Raw genomic sequence first — 25,827 nt, 5'->3', positions numbered from 1 at the left:
CAAGAAAGCAGATAAGCATTTAAGAAACTGAGGATAATGTGAGCCTAGACATCCCCCATCTGCTACAGCGCAGTTTTATTAACTGATTTGTAAAAGACTGAGCCACTTCATTAATGTTTACAAAAGCCTCCCAGCATAGAAACTCTGAACCTTTTTTTTATTAATACCATAAAATTAAACTTAAGATAAAATTTAAAACTTCTCTGACACAATGATGTTCAAGAATGTACCATCTAGTTTTGAAGCTAGAGTATGGCAGATTAAAACATACAAGCTCCAGTCAAATGAACTTTAATTAAATCCAAGAAAGCAAAACATTTTTAACCTATTGTTTGACACAGACATCGCAGCACAATGAGCAGAGAAGCGAGCTCCACTTCTCTGCTTAACCCAATTTCCCAGTGGGCTGAAAGAGATGACAAGAAAGGCAGCCTCAGGCCTATTCTGATTTTGATACACAATTATGTGCATACACACAAGTCTGAGCAAGGATGTGGCTCCCTTTTCAGCCACCTTCTAGGTTCATGGGTCAGTTTTCAAGCCATGCCCTTAAAAATTCCTCACTTTTATGGGTATGAGTCATAGGCCCATGTTATTCATATGCCACACTCAGCATTTGCATTTCCTCAATTTTATTGTAGGATGTTTAATAAAAACTAAAAAAAAAAAAAACAAAAAAACAAAAAAAACAAAAACCTAAAAAAAAAAATTTAAAAAAAAAATCAAGAACCTCATCTCGTGCATCAAAATGAACACTTTTTTGGGCCAGCTGGTTGCAAGGTTTGGAATAAGGAGGGTGAGAACGCACCAGGGGCACCTCTGCCTGCGCCAGGGCTCCCTCCTCTGCGCTCAGAAAAGTGCTGGGAGGGCAGCAGGAGTCTCCTCTCCTTGCCATGGATATAAGATTCCCCATCCCTGAGTTCCGCAGAATCCCCTTCACGGGCTATAAAGCATATAGGAGGACGTATTACCCAGTTAAGACAGTGCAAGGTACCAGCTCCTCTGGGAACAGAGCTAAGGGGCATAAAATGCCTTCCCTCGGGTCTCTTATTAATAAAGAAATAGAGGCACAGGACTCACAGACCAGCCTCACCTGCTGGGGAACACAGCAGAAATTATGTGAAAAGGATGACCCAGAGAAAATTTCTCCTTCAGTTCCCTCTTTCATAAGACAGACTTGAGTTTTATTCTTACTCAATTTCACCATGTAAACACAACTCTAAGGCATAGCAGTCACCCCAAGAAGCTTCATCCCAGTGTAACAGATAGATAAATATTTACCTACTAAAAATACAAACCTCTAGACCAGAAAATCCTGACGTGTTATTTTGCAACATTAAATTTGTTGCATCAGCTCTGGGACTATTGCAGTATGCGTACAGATAGGCTTGTTTAAATATTCCACAAACAGATTACCAGATGTGCAAGAACAGCCAATTTTCAAGCGCTAATCATAGATTTTTGACTAATAAAATCAAAATCAAAATACAAGGGCCAGGGAACAATAGGAACAAAGTCACCTAATGAACAATGCACAAAATACTGCTTTGCAGGAGAAACAGCAGACATGGCAAAGGCTAGCGAAAATAGTAATGTTCTGAGCATGAGCACGCCTCTACGCCTTCTGCCTCACCGTCAAGGAATTGTCTCTGCTGTTATTTACCTTTTTTTTTCAGGGAGAAGGCAGCAAACTTTTGTTTCACATGTAACTCTGTTTTTATTGATAAAATACAGATTCCTGAAGTGTGGGGTTTACACTAAATGCCTGCATGGATCATTAGTTTCACAAAGAGAAAAAGACCCCGTGAGATGCTGTAGTTTCATTAGCAAGGCAGCCCTTAGGGGCGTGCATCAGCACAGCCCCTCTCCTAGGGGCCAGCCTGCCCCAGCACATCAAACCTGGGCCAAGGCTTCAGCTGGTGTAAGCTGGCACAGCTTTATCAGTCAGTTCTCTACACCTACAGGTGGCCTCCTGCATCACAGCAGTCTTCTCCTGTTGGCTAAAATGTACTTCCAAGCAGCGCATGTTGCTTTGAGAGGCTGTGCCAAAGACGGCTGTCTTTGCAGCAGTCTCTCCTCTTTTTCCCTTGAAACTCACCTGTGTTAGTCTATCTTAAATTGCAATAGTACTTCAGAGTCCCAGGCATAAGCCAGCACACACTGTGTTAAGGACTGTGCATACAGGTTATCTCCAAAGAAACCCTACTTCCAAACAGTTTGCAATGTGCCAGAAGATGAGTTTTGTTACAAATTCAAACCTGATGGTCTTGCGCTGCTGGTAATAAACTAACGCACTGGGTCAAAACCTCTCATTCACCAATCTTATTTATCACAAAGAAACCCAGAATTAGATATATACTCTTCACAAGTGATGCTCCCATTGCAAGTCTGCCATGTCTACTGAAATTGCAAACACAGGTTTGAGGGACGGATGTCTCCTACCCCATGCACCAACAGCACCTGGCAGGATGAGCCGCAGCAGAAACAAGCCATTCTATGCTATCCCCAGCAATTAAGATCTACCTGAGTTATGGAAGGTCGCTTTTCTTTTCCTTTTCTTGCCAATGTGTCCAGTCCTTTCAGCGAAGAAAATAAACCCTTCTTATTTCGGACCCTTTGTGACAGAGATAGGGTACGTTTCCTGAGAGCAGCTTCATCCCTGGAGCAGATCTATTTAAACACAGAGACAGGCCTTCCTATATCACTTTCATAACAGCAAAATACTGACAGTTATTTCAACTTGAGGCATCAAATGAGAGTTACTTCAGTTCACCTCAATGTAATATGCCAAGGTGCAAGGACAATGTTTCAAACTTTCAGCGGTGATGCTTGTTTTGGTATTCCTATGGTGTGATCGTGTAATTTTTTTGTCATGGAGCAAAATTAGGTGGTCATAGGAAGGGAAGAACTGAGAAAATATTGCTCTGTCCAACAAAAGAAGTTAATGAAAAGGCTCTGAAGAAGAATGATAACCTATCATTCAGATATGAAATTGCTAGAGGAAGAAAGACTCTCAAAATTGCCAAACATAGGAGATAAATGTGCTATGGCATTGAGTTATTAACAAGCAGTGACACAAACCATGCAGATAAAAACAGTGGCAGAGAGAAACACATTCCCTGACAGGACTTTCAGAACTACTATTCAGACTGACTTCTCACACAGCAAACGTGGTCCACCCCTCTCTGTCGAGGTCAGCCTCACAGCCCTGCCAAGATTAAAGAGCAGAGGCGAACCTGCTACTGCCGTACTTCCCTTGAAGCCGACAGGGTGACAACAGCTTACAGCAGCTGAGGATCTCCCTCATTCCCTTTGCAAACACAGCCCACAGTTCTTAAAAAGTGACATAATTTTGGATTGTCTCTAGTTTTAGCCTGTTCTGAAAATACCTCCTCTTCAGGAGGGTATCAAATTGTTTCTGAAAAATGGAGCCATCTGGGACGTCCAAAAAAGATCAGCTCAGCCCAGAGGCACCTTAACCACTTTTGGAAATTTCAGTACTAGGTTCTTTTCACTCTAAGTGACATAGCTCCTATACAGGTTAAACTTTTAATTCAGTGGAGGTGAAATCGCAGTGACAAAATTTCAACACAATGACTCATTTACATCTGAAGAATATTTTGGTTTGTTTCTTTTTTTAGGTATAGGTCAGAAGTACCCAATTCTGGAGTCCTCAGGGGCCAAAAATGTCATGGCTATATCCTCACGGTTTCAAACTATATCTCTAGAAGAAAATTTATTTGCAGTCAAGGAACAGGCAGAAAGGGTGAGAAGGGAACAGGGCTGACTGAGCAATGCATGTGGGTGCAGCCATGTATTATCCCAGTACAATTCCACATCTAAGTACAATACTAATGATGGCTTTGTGTAACGTACCCATGAAAAGTGCATTCAGACTTACCAGTGCATGGAAGGATGAGACGGAAAAAATGCCAAGCCGCCCCAGTGCCAATTTTGAAGGACGACTGGCAGCAGCCAAAAGGCTCTTCGGGTTTGGGAGCTCCCCACCTTGCAAACTGGCTAGGTAACATCGCATTCGGAAAAGGTCCATGTTAAATTTTTCCAGGTTCTGTTCCCATTGCTGGATCTGTTTAGATATAAAAACGGACAATTAAAAGGGGAAAAATGTCTTTGTGGGCTGCACTGAAAATTTGAGCTCTTCCCCAAACCCATAGTAAATTACTTTCATCTGGTAGTATATGGATTAGATTAGTTATTCCCTGCCAAAACACATTCAGTCATATTGTGTTACATCAACCCAAAAGATGGCTTGAAATAAAACAAAGCTGGTGGTCTTAAATGCATACTGACAAGATGAACATACCATGAACTTCAAGTAGTTTGATAGCCACAAAAGCAGTTACATAAAAAACACAACCCTGTGGTTCACAAAGACTTTTTTTTTCCTCCTCTCTCTCCTTTTTGGAGATTAGTTTTGTTTTGTTCATTTTTATGAGCTTTGATTGTATAGCTGGCTGGCTGAAAGCAAAGCAGCATAGCTACGCTAATGCACTGCGCAAAGTGAAGTAGCTACACTGATAGGTCCTGCTCATTCTTTACTATCGTCCTACGGCCTCGCTATCTGTAAACAGGAGACAGTATTGGCAACACAAGCATGTGCGGTTCTTTGTCTGACTAATAGGTTCAGACATGCTTACGCTCAGACAAACTGCAAAATGAGCTATATGCGCCCAACAGAAACCACTGGACCCAAAGCAAGACTGTATACATACCCTTCATGCAATTTTTAAACATATCTAACACAGGTACATGCAGATGCAACAGACGGCTTAATCCAGTTTCAATGTAAAAATAGGAAAGTGAAGAGACTCAAATATTTACTAGACAAATAAAGTTCTGAATCAAGGCTCAGATGACAGATTTTAAGTATTTGTGTAGATACACACACATCTACACAAACACATATTCTTATGCACTGCACAAAAGTCCAATTTAGCTTTTCACTTCCCCAACTCACAGATTGGTAGTTGCAGCTAAAATCTGCCCCACAGTGTACAATATATGTTCATAGCAATAAATAGTACAAATAAAAAGGCAGCTGTGTTTAATAGAGCAGGCACATTCACACATGGGAAGGCAGAAAGGCATGTCCATTAGGTTAATGTACACCAAGTTCATGTACTGAAGATTGTTAAAATCCCCTGACAATGCTGATCTTCCAATGTCAGCTCCAATCATTGCATGTTGGCTGTTCAACAGGTGGTTTAGGGTTGCGGAGAAAGTTCATCACATTTTCTCTAACGTGCATTGACCTCATACCTTTCACTGGCACACCCTGCCTGTCCCTGTGCTCACAGGACATTATCACCTTACAATGAGATTAGCCAAGGTTGGGACAAGCACCTTTGTGACTTAGAAAACAACCTGATAAATATAATAAAAATCTCAGGTGAACTATGACCTGCAGGCTCATCTAGAAGCAAAATCAGTTCAGCTTCCTTATAATGCTGCCAAATATTACAAGAACTAAACAAGTATCTTGCCTCTTGCTTTCAACAATGAAGAAGTGAGCAATGAAAGGGCCAAAAAGGCCCTGTTAACAAAATGGTGCTAAGGCTTGTACTACAACTGATAGAGACCTTACCTAGTCTGGCTTCCTTACACATGCACTCACAAACTGTGGCAACAGTTATGGCTATACTTTTGGAAGTAAGAGGTAACCTTATTTGGCAGGTAGGGTGAAGAAAGGAAAGACAATATACTATTTTGTGTATTTGTAAATACAAAATTATAATTTACAGTATACTAAAAAAAAAAAAAAAAAATCTTTCAGGGAATGATATTAACAGCAAAAGATAGAATTTACAAAAGCTTATCATGAAAGCACTTCCCAAAAGTCCAGAGAAAAAGGACAGACATACACATAACGAAGATGCCTCATCTAATCTCCCACCGCAGACATTCAAAACATGCATCCTTTGTGCCCCAGAAAGAACAATCATTTTTTCTTGGGTTTATTTGATCATTGCCCTTTATTTTGCTTTCTTTGTGCTCTCAGCCACTCCTCACAGAGCATTTTTCTGCTTGCCAGTATTTTACGCGTGGTACGACTCCAATAGGAGGTTTTGTGGCGAGCTCTTTCTCTGTGTCAACACCCAACCAGAATGAAAACATGGTTGTCAGCTTTTCACAAAGCCAAAAGCTACAAGCTCAGGTGAAGTCTTTCCCTTTGGGATGACACCTCCATGGGTACAGAGCCAAGCCAACTTTGAAGAGCTTGGGAACAGAGCAAGGCTTGTTCTGGGTGCTGCTCTAGTGGAGCATCCTGTCCCCATTGAGCACAAGCTGAACACAGGCATCCTTGTGCTTCTGAGGCTTTCTTCAAAATCCCCATTAAATATTTGTACTAAGTTGTATTTTAAAATAAGGGTAATCTAAGAAGGGGGAGTGGGGTACAACATGAGGACATTCTGCGTAAATAATTAAATTATGGTGTTTATCAGTCATGCAGGATGCTAGCTAATCAGCTCCTAAAGCATTCGTAATCATGATGTTACTTCTAATGGCATTAGCAAAAGCTGTAGGCAGGGAATTTCTGGGATTGTCTTCTAGTCTTATCAAAACCAGGGCTGTCTGGAACCAATTGGAGACCACGAACTAATACCAGCTGCTATTTGTCTAAGCCCTTTAAACTACGATAATTCTTCCTAAAGATTTATATTCTTGAAGACTAAATGGGGGAAGCACACAAATAAAAAAGCAACGACTTCAAAGCACAGTATGACCTGGTCCATGAAGTTAATTTACAGCCTGCAGACTAGCTTCTGCGATCCTTATTCTGCTATTGTGCGAGGCAAAACTCTGTCCCACGTGGGAGGACTGCCCGGAAGACGGCTCAGCGACTTAACTTCTTCACACACAGACCAAACGGCCCTTTTGAAATCTGCTCGAAAGCAAACAGGAAAAAGTGGATGCACCAGACAGCCGCGAGAGCAGGAATGGGTGACAAAGGCTAACAGCAGCATGAAGCAAGACTGCAAAGAGATAAGAGGTACGGCCCGATGTGAGGCACGCCAAAACAAGTGAGCACACGTGAAACACTCCCCGCGTGACCTCCTCAGCTGTTGTGCTTGCTGCACCGCCAGCTACAGCACCCGGGGCATCCAAAACCATCCTCTCTCAGTCACTGTTTCAAAACCTCCACGTGAATTTCTAGGAAAAGCCTTTAATGCTTTTCCTAGAGGAAAGGAAGGATGTCATTCTCGGTACAGGCAAATGTTAGGCAAGAATTTCTGGGTTTAGTGGCAGTAGGAGAGAGCCTGGGAGAAAGGCAAAGAAGGGTCACCCAAATAAATTTATTTAGCCTAGCATGATCCCTGTAAGGTAGAGAGAAAAAGGAGGCTGTGGCAGAGAGATAGAAAGCAGTAAAATGTGGGAAGCCTTAAGAATTAGGGCCATGAATTATTTAGCCTGGGCCACCAGGAGAACTCATGCAAGGAAGCCTGGTGCAGGGACAAGACACTAATTACATGGGGAGTGCTAAGTGAGGGGACGAGCTTTTGCATCAGAGAGTTAGTTCAGGAATGAGTTTTTAAGAGTTAACATACAAAGGAACATCAGCATGGTACTTTTGGCAGTACTTCAGCAGTAATGATAATTTTCAGAACATAAATAGCCAATCCTCCTCCACACTAGTGAAGCATCTATTCAGACAGTAAGAAACAATTGTAAATTAATTGCATTTTAAATCACACAAGCAGATGAGCTAAAGGAAGATACTTGAAAGCAGGTCTCTGTTAATTCAATAACCCTGCTAGGTTTTCTATAGGTAAACTCTAAAGTGGTAGCTTGGAAAAGGCAAGGGGTAAATACATTCAGACCAGACAATAGAGACCAGTGGTTTCCAGCAGGTGACGTGGGGATCCATAGTTCCTACATGCTATACAGTTCTCTCTGCAGGTGACATTTCTAGTGGCACCTTCACCCCCACTCGAACATGCTTAGGGTTTGCAGACTGTAAAAGGGAGGGCCCCGACAGTCCCAGCGAAGGCAGTGCCAACAGTGTGGCTCAGGGATGGTCCTGGGCTCCTCACCCTTCTTATACCACAGAGCAAACAGCATCTTTTGGGGGGCTGGGGAAGGACTGTCTCATTTTCAAATACCTGTTCTGTAGAAAGTAAGAAGAGCTCAGTGTAATAAAATGCAAACCAGTATGTGAATGGTGGAAAGCAGTGCCAGAAATGACACAGTTATCAACTTGAGGTAGCAATACTTCAAGGACCCAGAGGAAGGATGGAAGAAACTTCCTGGACAGCTCACCTGATAACAAAATACCAGTTTCCCACTTGGTACTTATTTAAGGCAGCACAAAAGAAAAGATGCACAGGGAGGAGGGCCTTCTCTCAGTGCTTAAGCCTTCAAAACTGATTGGATTTAGTAATAGTTCTTATACCACATAGAAACATGAGCTACTCACTGACACAATTCACTATCTATAGCAGTGAAAAATTCAGAATTTTCCCCTACGCAACATCTTCTTCCCAGATGGAAAGTGTCTCTGCAAGCTGATGTAGGGAACTTTATGGATTTAAAAGAAACTTCTGCTGCTGTTTCATATGAACAGCTTTTCAACCACATTACAAACACCACCAAACTCTTTGCATTCCAGTCCCTGGTTCTCAGACACAATTCATATTGTACCCATCTGGATAAATGAGTCACTTGGTTTCTGGGGACAAGGAAAAAGTTTCTATTGTCATTACTTCCTAAAGAGAACTCGAAGAAGCAAAAACATCACTCTCCCAGAAATTCCATTACTATAAAGGACACTACAGAGACACTGTCATAACTTTTAGCTCAATGAAATAAAAACGGGAACATAATAGAGTACAACAAAAATTATGTGCAATTAGCAATACCCTTCATTCTTCATTCTGCCTAGCGATTTAAAAAACAGTTAAGAAAACTTCCTGAAATAACAAGAAAACAGGAGTGTTTTTACAATAAATGCCATCTTTCTGCTTGTTTTGGAAGGATAGAATTTTCATCATTTCTAACCAAAAGAGACAGAGGAAATCTTATTCCCAATACCACTGACAGCACAAAAGTGCACCCACATGTACCCAATTTACATTCTTGACAATAATCTGATAGAAATTTGCAGTACAACGTATATGTCTATAGCTAGGGATGTAACTAAGAAAGCCACCGAATCTCATTATCCAGCTGCCCTTCCCCAAAACCCAGAAGACCAGCCCTTTCTGCACATGCTCCCCCACCAGCTTCATCCTATGAGACAATGTTATGTAACTCCACATTGAGTAATAGGTTATTAATTTTTCATTATCTTATACTAAATCTTTGTGAAACAAAGATAGAAAATTCACTCATCTGCAAAACTATAATTACAGCGGTGAGGAGAATGGACATGACCTTCCCTAACTTTCTGGCTGCCTACTCACTTCATTCCTTAGTGACAGCCTACTACTATTAAAGAGAAGGATTTTGCTAATGATATAGGGAGGGACCATCCTACACTGAAGAGTGGCACCTGAAAAGAAATAGTACTGAACCTCTCAGAAAGCAGAGCTCTGCTCTAGCCAGTTCAAAGATCGCCCAAACTGAAGACCTGTTCTAACAAGTTTAGATAATGTTTTTTAGTTTAGGAGGGTATGGAAGAAAAAAAAAAATAATGGGTGTATTGCAATTCAAGTTTAATTTCTATGTGGCAAAACTGGCAAGTGTTAGCAAAGTTCCCTAAAAAGATTCTCTTTGAGTGTTGTTATTGTGAATTTTCATCTGAATGTCAGACAATGTTTCATCAGATGCTTTATAGAAAACTAAGACATGAAATCTGAGCTTTGGGGAGCCTGAAGAATAAAATTCCCAAAACTATGCCAATCATCTTCCTATAAATGTGAGAGAAAAGGGAAAGAGTAAGATACATTTTAAACAAAAAAAAGTAATGAAGTTATGCTCTGTGTAGAAAGCCAAAGACCACTACAGAGAAGAAAGAAAGGTACTAATGGATTTAATGACTACCACCTTACTGATCCCCTTATTTTTTTATGGCAACAAACTACTTTTAGTTGGAGGACACATATGAAAACGTCCATAAAAACTACCTCCAAGCATGTTCTTCTCATTAATGCCTCATCATTTCAGTGCCTGCAAGTAAATACCTATGTTCATAACCCATCTGATCAGTAAGTTAAGTATCATATGCACAGAAAACATGAATCACATCAGAAAGCTCTGAATAGCTTGGAAAACATGATTATACCAACATATTATAATTTGAAGAGAAAAACCCAGAATGCTTTCAAGTAACTATTATTCATATTATTGGTCTAAAATGAGACAACAGAATAGACATATATACCAAGTACATAAAGAAGTACACCCAGAGCTGCGGTGCCTTCACTGTGAGGTAGATTTTCCATCCCATTAAAACCACTTCTACAGGCACAGACAGCCCCACTTTCGACTTAATGTGTAATATTTTGTTAAAAGAGCTCTAAATAAATGCTAATAATCCTTTTCACTAACTTCATTAGCAGTTAGACAGGTCTCCATAATCATGGCAAACACTGTGATTTCTCCAGCAGGTTAAACAGCTAGGAAAACTAAAATGTTTTTAAAGATGGGCTTTGAAATTCGTCTCTGCGCCAGGGGATTTTCAAAGTTGCTACCTTTCATCCTAATTCTCTTCAGGGGAGAAGTTACACCCTGGGGGAATACCACCACCCACAACATATTTATTGCATATAGTAATAAAAACACACGTGGCTATAGGTAGTACGTGCAGGCTTGGGATTTCCAGCCACGCCACCAGTGCCCTACTGGGACTGGCTGCTGTATGTACACTGCTCTCGCAGATGCTTCATTGATCTCTTCTAAACTGCCCAAGGATACCAATAGCGATGTGAAGGGCTCCCATTTTCTCTTAAACAGTTACTAAGTCTATCATTATTATTGGACCAGTAAACCCAGATAGAGAGAATCCCTGATCTAGGCCACAAGGCTGAAGACATTTCTCAACCAGTTTGATAGCATCAAGTCTCTAAAACAATCATTTCTCTAGAAAACCAACATTTTCCTTATCATTTTTTTGCTTGCACTTCTGTTTAGCACTAGCTTTATCAATTGCTAGCCTGCAAATCCACCAAATTTAAAAGATAGTATCAAGATGAGCTTCTCCAGTCCATTTGCTGGACACCAAAAAGAAACATGTACGTACATTAAAATACCTATAGCAATTTTAGAAGTCCAAGTTTCCTTACTGCAACTGCCTTTCAGGTGACAGTAACTGCGAAAGAAGAAAAGGTTTTGCTTGCTTGTAAAGCCCTGTGAATTACTAAGTCTTCAGCAGAGAAGTATTGGTTTTAAATCAATACAGATGTGAAAGAAAATAGAAAGTTGAGGTAGGGTGGTTGCTTTTTCGAGGAAGAGGAAGGAAAAGGAGAAAGGATACAGAAATCACAGTTTCCAAGATAATTCCCCAGTGGAAGTAAACTAAGACTGTGCCTCATCTTTCTACATAAAAAATCACTGTGGTCCTTCTGAAGTCAATCACACTATTTCCACTGACTTCCCAAAACGTATCACCAGTGAAGTTTTCCAGCACTGAATGTAGGGCATGCTTATAAACTCCAGTATTGACAACACAATATACTTCAGCATGGAGGAATCATAACTGCCACATGATTGAAAACACCAGATTTACACAAAACGAAACCCAGAATTTATATTCCTCTTGTTACTCAAAGTGGGCAAAAGACAACTAAACAACCACAGTTACTAAACAACTAAGCTACATACATGCAAACTTTTCCCTCAGGAATAATGTTTTTCAAAATTGTTAGCTTCCTAAGTATAGTAAGAATTCTCAGTTACTAATTACATCAAGATTTTTTTGTTTTCCTTTGCAAAAGCCAATCTCCGAGACATCAAATCAAAAGATTAGGAAACCCAGTTATCGACTGACTCTTGTCTGAAGTGACTTTGCCAACAAACCTTCAGCAATTGCAAGGAAATGTTTTATAGAGATCAAAGGGATCAAGACTGGAGAAAAGGCTCATTATAAATTTATTGTTTGCTAACTAGTAGATGTTTGCACATGATCCATCTCACTCCTTGTCTCACTGGTTTGCCCTCATTCAATGTTTTGAGACATTCATAGGCAGAAGATTAACAGGAATAAATCTTCTGCAGCCCTAATGATGGATTTCAGTTCTAGCACAACACAGGCAGCTTCTTGCAGGGACTGAGCTGGAAAACAACGGCAGTTGTTCAGGGAGAGAACATCTAATTAGCAGATATTAAGAGAGCATCGTCAACACTCTTCAGCTGACTCTAAATAAACTACTAGCATCAGTATCTAATTGGGGGGGGGGGTGTAAATTAGGTTAATATACATCATGATTTTTCCTCAGTGCATCACTTGTTTCAAGCACTAGACATCTCTAGAAATCTGTATATTCTTCTAAGTCTCAAAACCTACTGCAATAAAAGGATGCTTAACGTTTCTCCTCCTCCATTCACCTCACTAGGCTCTGGACCATGAAATAAAGTGACCTGGAAATAAATTATGAACACCTGAGCACTCAAAGGGCTTATGAACATCTGCACCACAAATCCCTACACAAACCTGCATACTTTTTGAACTCTGCTCATACAGCTTCAGACTGAAGTGTGCTACAAGAGCCTGACAGTGTAGTCAGTACCAGTCAGTTTGCCCTTCAAGTTCAAACCAGTATAGTAAGAATTTTAAATATTATAAGCATCAAGTTCGTGAAACTAGAAGTGTTCCACTAACCAAAGAAACATAATTATTCTGTATTGGATCAAAGGAAATAAACTTTGGTTGCTACTCAAGAGGCCATAATGTGCAGCCTAAAGTAATGACAGAGCAACAGCTACTCTGACTGGAAGGGCAGGTAGAGATGGGCTTTCAAATACCAGTCAACGAATTCAGATTATCAGATGTCTTCTGTTAATGGCCTAATAAAATAAAAGATTCGGCAACCTCAGTCCACAGACCTATTAGGCTAAACTACTAGACGAGTTTAGTACACAAGAGGCCCTGGGTAGTGAGGTCTTTGCCTGAACACTTAGCATGTCTAATTAAAGCATCTTTTGCCAGTTGCTGCCTGCAAAACTGGGGTCATGGGCAAGATCTCAACATGTCAAAATGTACTTCCATAAGGTTATCACTGGAGTAATTCCCGGTTCACATGCTAGAAGCAAGAGCAGAGTAAGGCTAGAAGTGAGAGCAGAGCCTAGGCACCACCGTACAGATAAGGTGAGCATTTTCAGTGAGAAACAGTTCTAGCTGCTCATCAATCTGCCCTAACTTTTTGTCTTAGGCATGGCTTCGCTAAAATCCCAAGGTACATACACACCATGAACACTACATTTTGGGGCGGTTATTCCGGTTTTTGTTTTAAAACAAATCTCTGTGGTGAACCTTCCTCAGCGCTAAACTGTTGCTTTAGCCAAGGTTCAGGCATTCCTACCACCATAATATGAAAACATGAATGATCAGAATAACACATCAGGCATTCAGAAGCCATACTCAGATTTGCAGGGGGAGGCAATTGATGACTCAGCTCATTTCTTGCTGCAATGAAACAAAATTAGCCTAGACACAAGTTTGGATGCAAACCTTTTGTCTGCTCCAGCCAACATGTTGCCTTTACCATGTTAGCTCTCTCAAGCTAAGCAGCGATGGGCCTGGGCTTATACTGAGATAAAAATTTCCCAGCATGCAACCAGAGAGTGTTACAAGAAGTGCTGTTAGTGATTAAGTGTCTCCCTTTTCTTTGAATTGATACTGGTATAATGCTCCAGTGGTACTCGCAGCAGTGCTTTTTCACCTAGGATGGAAAACTCCAGTCTTGACTTCTTGTTCTCATTTAGACTCCTACGGGGCTTTTTAAGAAGCCTAGTGGATCCTGGCCTTCTAGTCATGGCTAAATTTCAACTGAAGCACATGGTTTTGTCTGCCTCAGTCCTTCCTCCAATTTTATTTGCATGAAGTACTCTTCACATCCTCCCTTAAGGTGCAGAACAGTATTGCTAAGTACCTATTCTTAAATATCTACTGCAATTCAATAATAAAATAAATTATTCCCAGAACATACTGTATATTCTGTGGTATGCCATGTAACAGCTAGATATTATTAACAGCTAAGTATATCATAAAACAGTGAAAATTAATTACATTTTTCCAGAAGAGACAAGAAATAGCTTTGTGCTCATAAAACAGATCGGTCTGATCCTCAGCTTTGAGGAGCCCACCTCCTGCGCTGCTCTGGATTGCTGTAGAAACCTGGAAATAATTACAACTACCATGCCAGCTCTCCCCAAGACAATTACTCTCAGGCCTAGAAAGCACAGACAGTCAGAGCCCAAAGCAAGAAATAACAATAAATATGCTCCCGTAAAAATATTGTTTCCAGTACCTGATTCTCTATGGCCTTCCTGTTTTTTGGATCACTAACAATTGAGAGCTGCAACTCTGCCATCTTTTTCATCTTGCCATCCATGTCAATCTTCTGAAAGAGACTCTTAGTTTGATTTTTCAGCAGCCTAACAGTGTCCTCTTTCCCAAGCTTCTTCGCAAAGAGGGAAGCACAGGCTGAATGTATGGCAGTAACCCAGTTTTCCAGATCAGTCTGGCTTGTTGCCTGTGAAACAAATCAATGGCGCAACATTATGAGCAGACAAGAGGGGGAAAAAAAAAAAAAATTAGCAGCTCTAGGACATGAAGTGCTTGATAGGTTCACTGTGATCTTAGGCCCTTTATCTTAAAATGAGTGAAATAAGGTTTTGTCTTCAAAACTGTGCAAATAAAGGAAGTGTGAGCTTTTCCTGCACTCCATCATGACTTGCCTGCAACCTTCAACTTCTGCTTCTTAGACCTGCAAGTTCTGAGAGCTCCAGGAGCACAACAGAGCCCCATGAGACTTGGGAAAGATGAGACTTGCATTCTTCATCCCTCCAATTAACTAAGGTAAAACCCAACAGGTTTCAAAGATAAATCTCCTCTTCTGCAGGTAACAGAGCAACAGAGGTTTTACATGCAAGGTCTGAGGAGAGGTGTTTCCTTACTTAAAAACGTCAAGTTAGTGGAGAGAGGACAGCAAGGTAAAGAGAATACATCTGCAAAGTGTCTCTGGAGATATTTACAAGTGTATTAATCAACATGTTTCTGTGCAGGCAGTTCCACATAATACTGTTCTTTATTAACATTTCCAGTGGTGCAGTTAAGCAGCCAAGATCTTTAGATTATTTTTAGCCTTCTGTTTTGAACATCTTGCTCAAGCAAACTTTCTTTGAGGCCAGCAGATTCAGGGTTGAGCACACCATTCTGTAAGGGTGGAATGCTAATAGACGTGAAAAAAATTGGTAATAAAGCTGATTTTCTAGAAGCTTGTAACAACCAGGTACCAAAAGTGTCTTGCAGATTTGTGATCTTTGTTCTTCTTATTTCTGCACCATAATTGACTGAGCCAACTGGTGTAATATCATACACTTGAAGTCATATCACACACTTAAAACAAAATTATAATAGTATAGTGTAATGGTGTAATTATGCTATTATTTTTATGTCAAGCATGATGTGTGTGTGTGCATGTGTATATACAATCAGATACACATGCATGTGCATACTCACAAACACATTCAAAGATGGAAACAACCACAAAGTTACATATGCATACTGTTACCTGAAATAGGTAGACATCTCCAAAAGAATTGCTGAGACAGAACACGTTTTCTTTCTTGGGATGTTCTGGAACAGACTGAACTATACTGTCTTCTGCAAAAAGGGCATATCGAGGCAAACTGCTCTGTTCCATCGAGTTTCTTCCATAGGTCTCATAAAACAGCAGAGTACAACCTTTGCAGTTCATAGGGACAAAAAACATAAGGAGAAGGTAAGTCCTGGATCTCCCATTTGAGTTCTCTTCTATTAATGCTTTTGTGAATTAAGACACCCTTCAGTGACAGGGAATATCAGTTCTGCCCCTCTTTTGAAATAGAGAAAAAAAGTAAGATCTTCTAAACTGGAAAGTAGGCAAAGTTAATGATGAATTTGTCAATGAAAATTTGGAACAGACTTCTAACAGGGACACAACAAATATCCATGGACTTAAAAAATAAAACAGGATACCTCAACATGGAAGCGCTCAAGGTCAGATTGGGTGGGGTTTGAGTAACCTGTTCTAATGAAAGATGTCCCTGCCCATGGCAGGGGGGTTGGACTAGATGATCTTTAAAGGTCCCTTCCAACCCAAACCATTCTGTGATTCTATGAATAAACTCAGCCTCTTAAAAAGTCAAAGAATGTAGAAAAGATTAATTCTTGCTTAGCTAAATCGGCTTTTGTATTTCTTTATTAAATTGAACCAACTATTTCATAACAGCCACCTAAGAAATCTTTGTATTTGTTGAAAAGATTTGCAGAAACTTTTGTCTTCGAACAACATGCTTAGTGAATAAACTTCTCAAATATAAACTGGATTTCCTTGAACCTACCTCCAAATTGGAGACTAAGACAATTCTGAATAATTTAAAACAGTTTAAAGGGGCTGAATTTGAGCATATCCAGTCTTGTAGACAGTGTAGCATCTAAGGTATGAAACCTGCATCCAGAAAACAAACTTCATCCTTGACAATGACAATCCTGAGTGTAACAGGAGGAATTACTTCCTGAGGACAGCAGAGGGGACTTGATCCCAGTCCCCAGCAGTATGACTACATTACCATGTTGCCTTTGGCAGTGAAGCTGGCTCAAGAAGGGCCTGTCCCCTCCATCCCCACCAGCCTTTCATTCCTGCCCCATGCTATATAATCCACCGTCCTCTGAGATGCACCCATTTGCCTGTTCAAGGGGTCACAGACTGAACTGCATTACGAAAATAATCTAGTTATAAACTAGATTTCTCAAGAATTTCTTGGGCTAGTTGTGCATTCAGAGAAAACAAGTAAATAAACCTCACTTTCACCCCGAGAAACGGCAGTTTAATAACAGAGGGTTTGGTGCTTTTTTTAATTTGCAAGATAAATTAATACTATACTATGGCTCAATGTGTGACCTGGAAGAACTAAGACCAGATACTATAAACACATTTTGAAAACTAAGGATAACCTAAGCAGTTAGAAAAATCTGAGGCTGATGGTGGATTCTCCAGCAAGCCAAACCTTCTCCAAAAGATATGCTCAAATTCATTCAGGAATTTATTTAGAGAGGACCTATGGCTGCATTACACAGCAAGTCAGACTAAATGATCACAGTGGTCCCTTAGAGGCTACTAATCCATGAATATGTTACTGCTGTAAGCCCTATACATACTCAGTAGAGGACTTGAAATTCAGCCAATACAAGGATTGAGTTTGCTAGGGCTACAGCACTGTCATCTCTCTAGCCCCCTTTTTGTTGTTGTTTCTCCTTCAAAGCAAAGAGGCAGCACAACACAGGGCAGCACCAAAACTGAGATTTTGGATTGACTTGCTGGTTTTCGGGCTGTTGGTGTTTCTCTGTGTGACACACTGTGTGTATGTATGCACATGCAAATATGCCAAGGAAGTGCATATCAAGGGGACATAGCAAAACCTGCAAAACAGAAATGTTTCCTCTGTGGATGCTTTTAAAATAGTTAGGTAAAAACAGAGTTCAACCTTTATTTTAGTAATTCTGTAACATTTACACTTAACGCTGTATTAAAAATCCCAGACACATCAGCCAAAGTCATGTAAATTTGAGGGGAGCTTCCTCAAAGGTAAAATCTGAAATCAGAACCAAAATCAAGGTTTTTTGGATTCTTCTGTCCAATAAAGGGAAAAGCTGGGCCTCCTAGAGTTTATGGGACACGTTTGCTGTGAAGAGTTATGACATGGAATACCATGGTCCTCATACAGCCCAAATCTAAAGTGTATGAAAAGTGAGACCCATCAGATGGATTTCATCACATTCTTCAGTGCCAATGAATGTCCAAGTCACAAGAAAAAGGGAAATACGTATCGGAGGTTACTGACCAAATCATCTGATGACTGAAAAGTTTTCAAATTAAAGAATCCAATAAATATAAATGCCTCTATACTATTTAAGTGCACCTTTTTCTACTACTGTCCAGAGTGTCTGGCAGGATGTTTAGGTAATAGCAAATCCTATAGAGTTGGTCCTATCCTTTCCCCTTAGCAGCCCTCACTTGATCTTCTTCATGACACAGAAACACTTGGAGATCTCTGCAGTTGGAAAAGAAGGATATGGTTTGTTACACTCTGCATATCAGACATGGCACTTCTGTCATCATTTCAACATAACAGGGCAAACTAAACCAACAAAACCAAGTCCCCTCTTGCACTCAACAGCAGCAGGACTGTACAACCACTTCCACTTCTGCTTTTTAGGAAAGTGCAAATTAAGTTCTATTTTAAACTCCTGTATTTCCCCTATGTGTTATCAAAAAGGTAACTAAAGATATGTCAGTTTTTATCCTGACAGTTTATATGTACATAAATAAAAAATTTTGAAGGGCATGTGTGTTCAGGTGTATGCAACCCCAGGTATAACTTTGGGTCAAGCCAAGTGAACCCTGGAAGCAGCTAGTTTCATAAAATCTGACAGACCCACTGGGACTGATTATCATCCAAGTATTTTAATCAAAACTTGAACTGAAGGGGAAGGGCAATGGGAAAGCAATTTCCCTCGTTAAAATAAACTAATTAGGACAGACGGCAAAGAGAGTTCCTCTTGTTAAAGGGTTACTATTCAAGCTCAGGTCTTCATGGCCCTGGAAGCAGAGCAGAGGCCTCAGGACATGTATACTTTGAAGTCTGGCAGGTAACCAGACGGTTATAAGCCTTCTGCATATTTATAATTAAACACATCTCAACGGAGTGCAAAGAAACATGCTGTTCTCCATTTGCATATGTGGCTATTTTAAGTCATATTTTTAAATATCTTGGCTATTTAAACTTCAAGAACAAATTAAATACAGATTTATTCAAAACCCTGTATAAGGAGAACCAAAGTAAGCGCCTTGATCTTGATATAGCATATTATGAAAACAGAACTACGCCTTGATATCCAGACAGGCAAGTTTATTTTGGCATCAGAAGTCTCCACGGGACAATAAAGGTACGAGATCAAGGAAATGAGGAACGTATATTTAAAACAGCTAACAAAGCGGAAGAGATTCTGCACCATGAATGTATCTAATACTTCTTATAATACAAGTTAATAAAGCTTTTTACAGAGAATTTTATTATTCCTTTTTTATAGCTGGGGAAATTCAGGTAGGAAGAAGGGATGTAACTTGTTTAAGGTTACCAATAAGCCAATTTTATAGCAAAAAACCAAACACGAAGCACCTAAATTCCTTCCCAGAGGTTCATTATCCCAGAAATGCACAAACTACTAGTATATAATGTATTTCAGTTTAGAGTTTTGATATGATTGTTTAGAAACTACTTTAATTTTAGAAGAGGCAGATCAAACTCATACTCCGTAATGCAAACACATACAATAAGAGGGTGGAATTCAGGTATCGTTTTTCCCTTTGAGTACACTGCTTGTAGGCATGAATCATGCTACCTGACGATCAGGGTAAGTGATTTAAATTGTTAAGACTACCTACATTTTGATCCCTGGATAACAAGTCCCTGAATTATTAGGTGGAATTGCTACAATCTTGCGAGTTTGCTTCTTTTAAATCAGCACTATCAAGGACAACATTCCCAGCATTTGCTGTTTGCTGTTCATTTTTCTTCAAGTCTACACCCATGCAGAATTTTGAAAAGGGCAACCTGTGGGAAAGTTTGTATTTTCTCTCCTCCAGCCCCAGATATGCTAGGAAATTATTAAGTTTGATCATTTCCTTACTCATTAACTTAGCATTATATTTACTGAAAGGCAAATCCTTTGAATGCAATTAAAAACAAAACAAAACAAAAAAAGCAAGCCTATGAACTCACCCATTAAATTCCTCTTCCTCCCCACAATAGATGTTATTTTCCTTCTCACACTTCCTGACACCCATACACTTCTTGCAGCACACCTACCTCCTTGATTATTCTGAGCAATCAACATGCACCGCAAGCGCAGCACTGAGCACAGCAATCACACCACAGCCCACCAGCAGCAGCCCCTTTTAAGTGGATTGCCTTCCCACAGGGCTGTTTCACAGCAGGAGCAGCCGGGGAAGATGGGAAGGTGGGCATGCCAAAAGCCAGAAGGGGTTAGTATTGCAGGGAGTGGGCAAGGTGAAAGACTATCCAGGGAAAGGAGGGAGACTGGCGAGCCCTGGGAGTGGTGCATGGCAGCTGAGCCTCAGGCACCGCAGGGCTTCCCCTGCTGCTGCTTCGGCCTCCTCTGCCCTGAACCGCACACTTTTCTGTGTAAATGCACTAACATGGGGAGTTCACCTCTTCGCTACGTTGTCACCTGAAGCACTGGAAATGGACTGAATATTTTTACATTAACTTACCCCAACTTTAAGTAAACCTCATAGCAGAGCCCAAGGAACTGCGTGCCTGTGACAGGGAACTGGGTACCAGGGACTTCTCCTGATCCTTAAATTTTTACTCCCCCCGAGACAGAGGTGTAACTTCTGTATTTTTCTCAGGTTTGGTTCAATTTGGTCTTTGACCTCCAGACATCCAAAAGCATCTTCTAAACCCCTAATCTTCATGGTATGAAACACAAGGCTGCACATGCAATACCAAAGACATGAGCACCACCTTGATCCAGTGGGCTGCTTAGGCACATGCTCCACTTTAAGCGTGTGGGTAGACCGTGTAAAGTTAGGCATGAATTTCTGATCCCCCTAAACCTGCTAACAGAAACCAGCATGCATGAAGTTGCTGAGACACAATGGAAACAACTGCTGCTGCCAATCCGAAGGAGCAACGCGGTGGTTTACCTTTGAGTGTGACCCAGTACTGCTTCCACTTCCGCCGTGTGACCAGCTCCAGCTTCTTCTCCTTCTGCAGGGTCACCAGGGGTTTGAAGAACAGCCACCCTGCCTTGCGCACCACTCCTTGCTCTTTCTCATACAACAAATCCAGCTGCTCCAAGGAGCTCAGGGACTCGCCACTGGAGTCCTCCGTTTCCGATGAGGTCTCAGTGTTCTCCAGGTTTGTCCTGCTCATCTCCAGCTCCCGCATGAAGTTTTCATAAATGTTCTGCCTCAGGGCATCACTGCTGACCGCGTTGGTGGACTCGCTTCTCTGGGACAGGACATGGCTGGAGCCGGGTGACCACAGCAAAGCAGAGAACTGCGATGGTGCCAGTGTGTCTGTGCTGAAGTTGTCCATTCTGCTGTCAAAGTATTCACTCCCATCTTTACACTTTGGCTCCTGTGCAAAAAAGGAATTTGTCAGCAGTCAGTCACTAGAGCTATGATGAAACGACACACTTCATTTGGCATTTAAATCTGTTTCATGTTTAGCCGTGGCCAGTTCCTTCATCAAGGGCCACCTCTTTTCACCATTACATCACAGGCTTTGCCTCGGCAGCCGCTGACACCATCAGTGCCACTGCTCATGGTTTTCTCAACAGAACCCCATTAAACCCTAACCACTAAGTCTGCGAGCTTTGATAACTCAGTCACCTGCGAGTAATCTCCAAATTCACTAGTAACTACTGGGGCTTCTACTTGCTGAAACCTGATGGACTCCAGGAGACAACCACATCCTCCGGGCTGAAACCCAGGCACCACTGCTTACACGCCTGTTTGAGTACAAGTGGAAACAGTGTCACAAGAAGTTTCTTTATTATTACAGGGTTTTCAATACTTTGGTGACACCCCATTTGTGCGAGGCAGCTACATTTAGCTTCAGCACAGCTAGGCTGATTTTACCTCCACTTTATTTGTCATATAAACTGTGCTTAACCAACACAAAAAAGGTCAAAAGTTGAGAATATTTTAAGCTTGTTAGTATTGACCAATTGACAAAAACCTAATGTAACAGAAGATGTGATTTAAAAAAAGACAGACGTGCTTGCTGACTGCCACAAACCCACTCTCCGGACTGCAGAGGTGTGTGTTTTCTGACTTGCTGGAAACCCACCGGGAGCTTGACTATCTCATCAAGCACCAACGGGCCTTTCTCCTAAGTGCATTGTGCAGCTTCATCCCTTGTATTGAGAGGGCTGGCCAATTTTATCTGAAATACTCAGGCCTGATGGTATGACTTCAGCTTTGCCTTGTGATAGGGATGCTAACGTAGGCCCATTTCTTGCCACTGCTTGTTGACATGGGACCTTGTTGACAGATTCGGCCTTTTCTTTCTTAAGCCTTTCCCTGTAATGTCCTGACTGCTCCCAACTCTCCCAGGCTCCAGTGATAGACAGGGATTTTCGCACTGCCCAAGACAGAGCTCCTTGGACTAACTTCACTATCGAGAGACATACCATCCATCGTAAGAAGCCATTTATTGTCTTCCCAACTCAAGTGTTGCTGATCCTGCTTAAAAGCAAACAAGATTTAAGAACATACAACACAAAAAACCTGCTGATTTTTGCAGTAAAAGTGTGAGGGAAGAGAAAAGAAGAGATGGCTATAAACAATTCAAGAAATGAAGCTACTACCCTCAGTAATAATAAAGCTATTATACTTTCAAGTTTAGAATGCCTCTCTAAAAGCATTTATTTGTTCATAGACTTCTGTACATGACTAAAGTAAATAAACCTTGGTCTCCTGTGAGCTGCTCTCACCAGCAGCTTTGAAAGCAACTACTATTTTGTTCCTTTGCTTCCTACTTGATGCTCTTCAAAACTGCAGTGGAAAAGCTGTGCTGTGTTTTGATAGCATCAGGACCTCCAGCGCTCAGCCAAGAGCAACAGTGGGATCGCACGCCTTCCCAAGCATCGCCAGACAAACCACTTCTCAAGCAGCAGGACACTGCTGGTTGTGGCCTCGCAAAAGCCAACTTGAACTGAAACCCACGTTCTCTTATGGTACATTGAAGTTCAAGTCTGGCTTTTCAGATTACTGTGTCTGGCAACAAGGATCCAATTCTCCTGGTAATGGGGCACCTTCCTCAAACCTTATTGCAGAGTGTTAGTCAGCGTTCTCTGAGAGTAACTCCCTAAACATCAACAGTTTTGCTTTTTATACGATAAAGGGAGGAAAATCGGGGAGCGGGGGGAGGGGGTGGGGAAGTAATCACACATGTAATGTGTTTATGCCCACAAAGCAACCGTACAACATGGATCCTACAACTGTGCCAGCCATCTGCAGTTCGGTGGGAAACTGGAAGCTTTCTCCACCTTCATTTTAATTACTGTCACTGTATGTGTATGCCAAAATCTTGTATTTTAATTGTTTGACTATTCTCCAGGAACTACCAGTGTCCTCTAGAAAACATTAACATACAGTTTATTAAGAATATGTAGTTCTTTCAGTCCCAAGGCACTAGTAAGAAAAACAACATGAGACGCATACAGGAGAAGGTATCTGCTGTGAAGGGCCACTACTGGAACAGCAAGCATTAATGAAAAGGGTGGGATACAACCTGTCCACAAACAGCCACTAACCACATCCTGTGTTTTCTCCATGCACTCAGAAAGGGTAGAAACAAGGAAGTACCAGAGGAGAGTAAATGAACACAGGATCCAAAATGAATATATACACTTCACTATGACAACATCACTTGTATTTCATCTTTTTTAAAGAACAGAATTGGCAGAGTCACATAGTCTCTGCTGGTCCGCAGGGAGGCTGTCACTGTAGCAGTATCTGGTCACCACTGAAAAGGTCTGACCCAAGTTGCTGCTTGTGGTGGTTTCCCTGCCAGGCAACTTTCTGCTTGTTTTCTCTCTGTTGTATCTAGCGATGACAGAAAACTACCACTGTTTCTGCTCAGCTGCATTCAAGCAGATCTCTCAATGTCTGAGATACACCCTGGAATAGTTATAGATAATGCAAGAGATAAAGTGGCTAAGATACCAATTAGACAAAGTGACGCATTAATAATTAGCTGTAAAGAACAGCGTAGGAAACAATGCAGCCTGCTAAATTCATTAGGACCCAAGCTGAAAGTAGAATCTAATAGCAGTTTTCAAGCTAAATAAAGAGGTTGTCTCAATGTACTTTTCTTTTAAATTCTCTTTACACCACACTTCAGGGCTCTGGCTTATAAAGTCAGGAAATTTCAGAAATTATTCCCATAAAGATGCTATTTACTTCATTGAAGAACCTATCTGCAGCAGCTGTTTCTGGTGGCTGGATTTTCATTTTACACAGCGTTTGCTTATTTTCTCCATGTTATACAGTTGCACACTGAGTTTACACCACCACATTTAGCAGCAGCTGACTGTGCAAGAAGTCTGCCTAAATTCTGGCCCTAGGTCTCACATGCATCACATATACCTTGCTGCTCACACATAGTGTATTGTGATACAGCATCTCCCCAGTGCTGTTTCAGCAAGGATTAAACTAAATGAGGACATGCCATACAATAGAGTACCAATGATGCATCGAGGGAATGCATTAGGACACCCTCATGCAACGGAAATTGGGTCATGGCACAGAATGACTGCAAGTCTTGACGTGAGACCATTATTGGAAAGGCAAACTCAATTCCAGGATATATCAGATCAAGTCAGACATCAGGAAACATCCAAGTCACTGGACAGGGCACAGCTGAGGGCTCCTCTGGAGTATCCCATATCCAAATCTGTTTATAGATGATGTAAAACAGGTGCAGAGGAATGGTGCCAGAATGAAAAGGAAACAGACTTCCTATCTTAAGACAGAAGACCAAAGAGAGTCTGCATAGGCCCACAAATATGGGCCAAGAAAAGATACCATTTCTGCCTTTAAATAAATCATAACAGATTAAATAATGGGGAAGGATAACTAACATAGCGGAGGATATTAGCATCAGAAGAAACTGTCCGGGACTATATTTACTGTGCAAATTAGCAAGCATCAGAGTAAGAGGGTTGGAAACAGCTTTCAAGATGGGGAAAAGCCCACCTGATTTTAAGCTGCCATTTGTTCACGAAGGGGATTAAACTCTGCTGCCTTCCTAGTGGCAAGAGACTAGCCTCAGTATCCCAAGACTGTGCCTCTTGGTCCTGTGCCCCCAGGAAGCAGGAGGCTTGGCTGACTGGTTTCCACTGGGGCAGCCAGAGGGACCTATCCACCCAGCCAGCACCGGTGGTTAGGCCTGCTTATAGGGAAATATTCCAGCTTTCACCTACATTCAGCCCAAGTGACTCACAATCAGTTATTAGTAATGTACTGAGGAAGGGACACGATGTTCAGAGCAAAGCATGGAGGCTACAATCGCCATGATGAACAGTCCTATAAACAGGGACCAACTGTCTGACAGATCATAACCATGCATGGTACTTCTGTATTTTTAAGCCAAAGGACCCGGTGAGAGTATAATCGTTACAAAACTACAACACACCAACCCCCAGAAGAGACAGCAGGTTACTCCAAGCATGCAAGGCGGAAAGGAGCTGACCAAGCCTCACGAGGAAGGCAAAATCATAAAGCATTTGCTACCCATCTTATCCTTCCTGTCACTGGATACTTGTCTGATAAAAATCAATGACTAACAATTTCCTACGCCTTTTTCTAAGAAATCACCATTTTTGGAGCTAGGGCTGATTTCCTTCTACCAGAAACAGATTCAAGCTTGATGCAATCTTGCCAGCCAAATTTCCTTGCTGTGTCTGAAGTCAGTTCACTGCACAGTGAATTCAAAACAGCTATGAATCGTGCACCACAAATACCATTCTGAAAATGTCATAACTAAGTAATACATGGCAAAGGTCTGGGATGCAGAGATCGTATGTAAAGCCTGGCTGTAAAATCCAGAACAGCTACGGATGTTGAAACT

The 25,827-nt window shown here is 41.2% G+C and overlaps 1 protein-coding gene across 6 annotated transcripts in view; it reads right to left on the bottom strand.

The window, feature by feature from the left end:
• The window catches only part of TIAM2 (TIAM Rac1 associated GEF 2), a 142,231-nt gene that overhangs the window by 62,957 nt on the left and 53,447 nt on the right, over window positions 1-25,827 (bottom strand). For all 6 annotated transcript variants that reach the window (XM_041125371.1, XM_030022333.2, XM_030022335.2 and 3 more), the window contains 5 exons: window positions 20,892-21,327; window positions 15,693-15,865; window positions 14,427-14,651; window positions 3,902-4,087; window positions 2,524-2,670 (listed from right to left, as the gene is read on the bottom strand). In XM_041125371.1, the coding sequence (XP_040981305.1) occupies window positions 2,524-2,670; window positions 3,902-4,087; window positions 14,427-14,651; window positions 15,693-15,865; window positions 20,892-21,327 (1,167 nt within the window). The remainder of the gene's footprint in view (window positions 1-2,523; window positions 2,671-3,901; window positions 4,088-14,426; window positions 14,652-15,692; window positions 15,866-20,891; window positions 21,328-25,827) is intronic.

This window comes from Aquila chrysaetos, chromosome 8 (genome assembly GCF_900496995.4).
Source record: "Aquila chrysaetos chrysaetos chromosome 8, bAquChr1.4, whole genome shotgun sequence".
Taxonomy (NCBI): Eukaryota; Metazoa; Chordata; class Aves; order Accipitriformes; family Accipitridae; genus Aquila; species Aquila chrysaetos.
The sequence above is the reverse complement of the archived record's forward strand: the minus strand, read 5'-3'. Positions and strand labels throughout refer to the sequence as shown.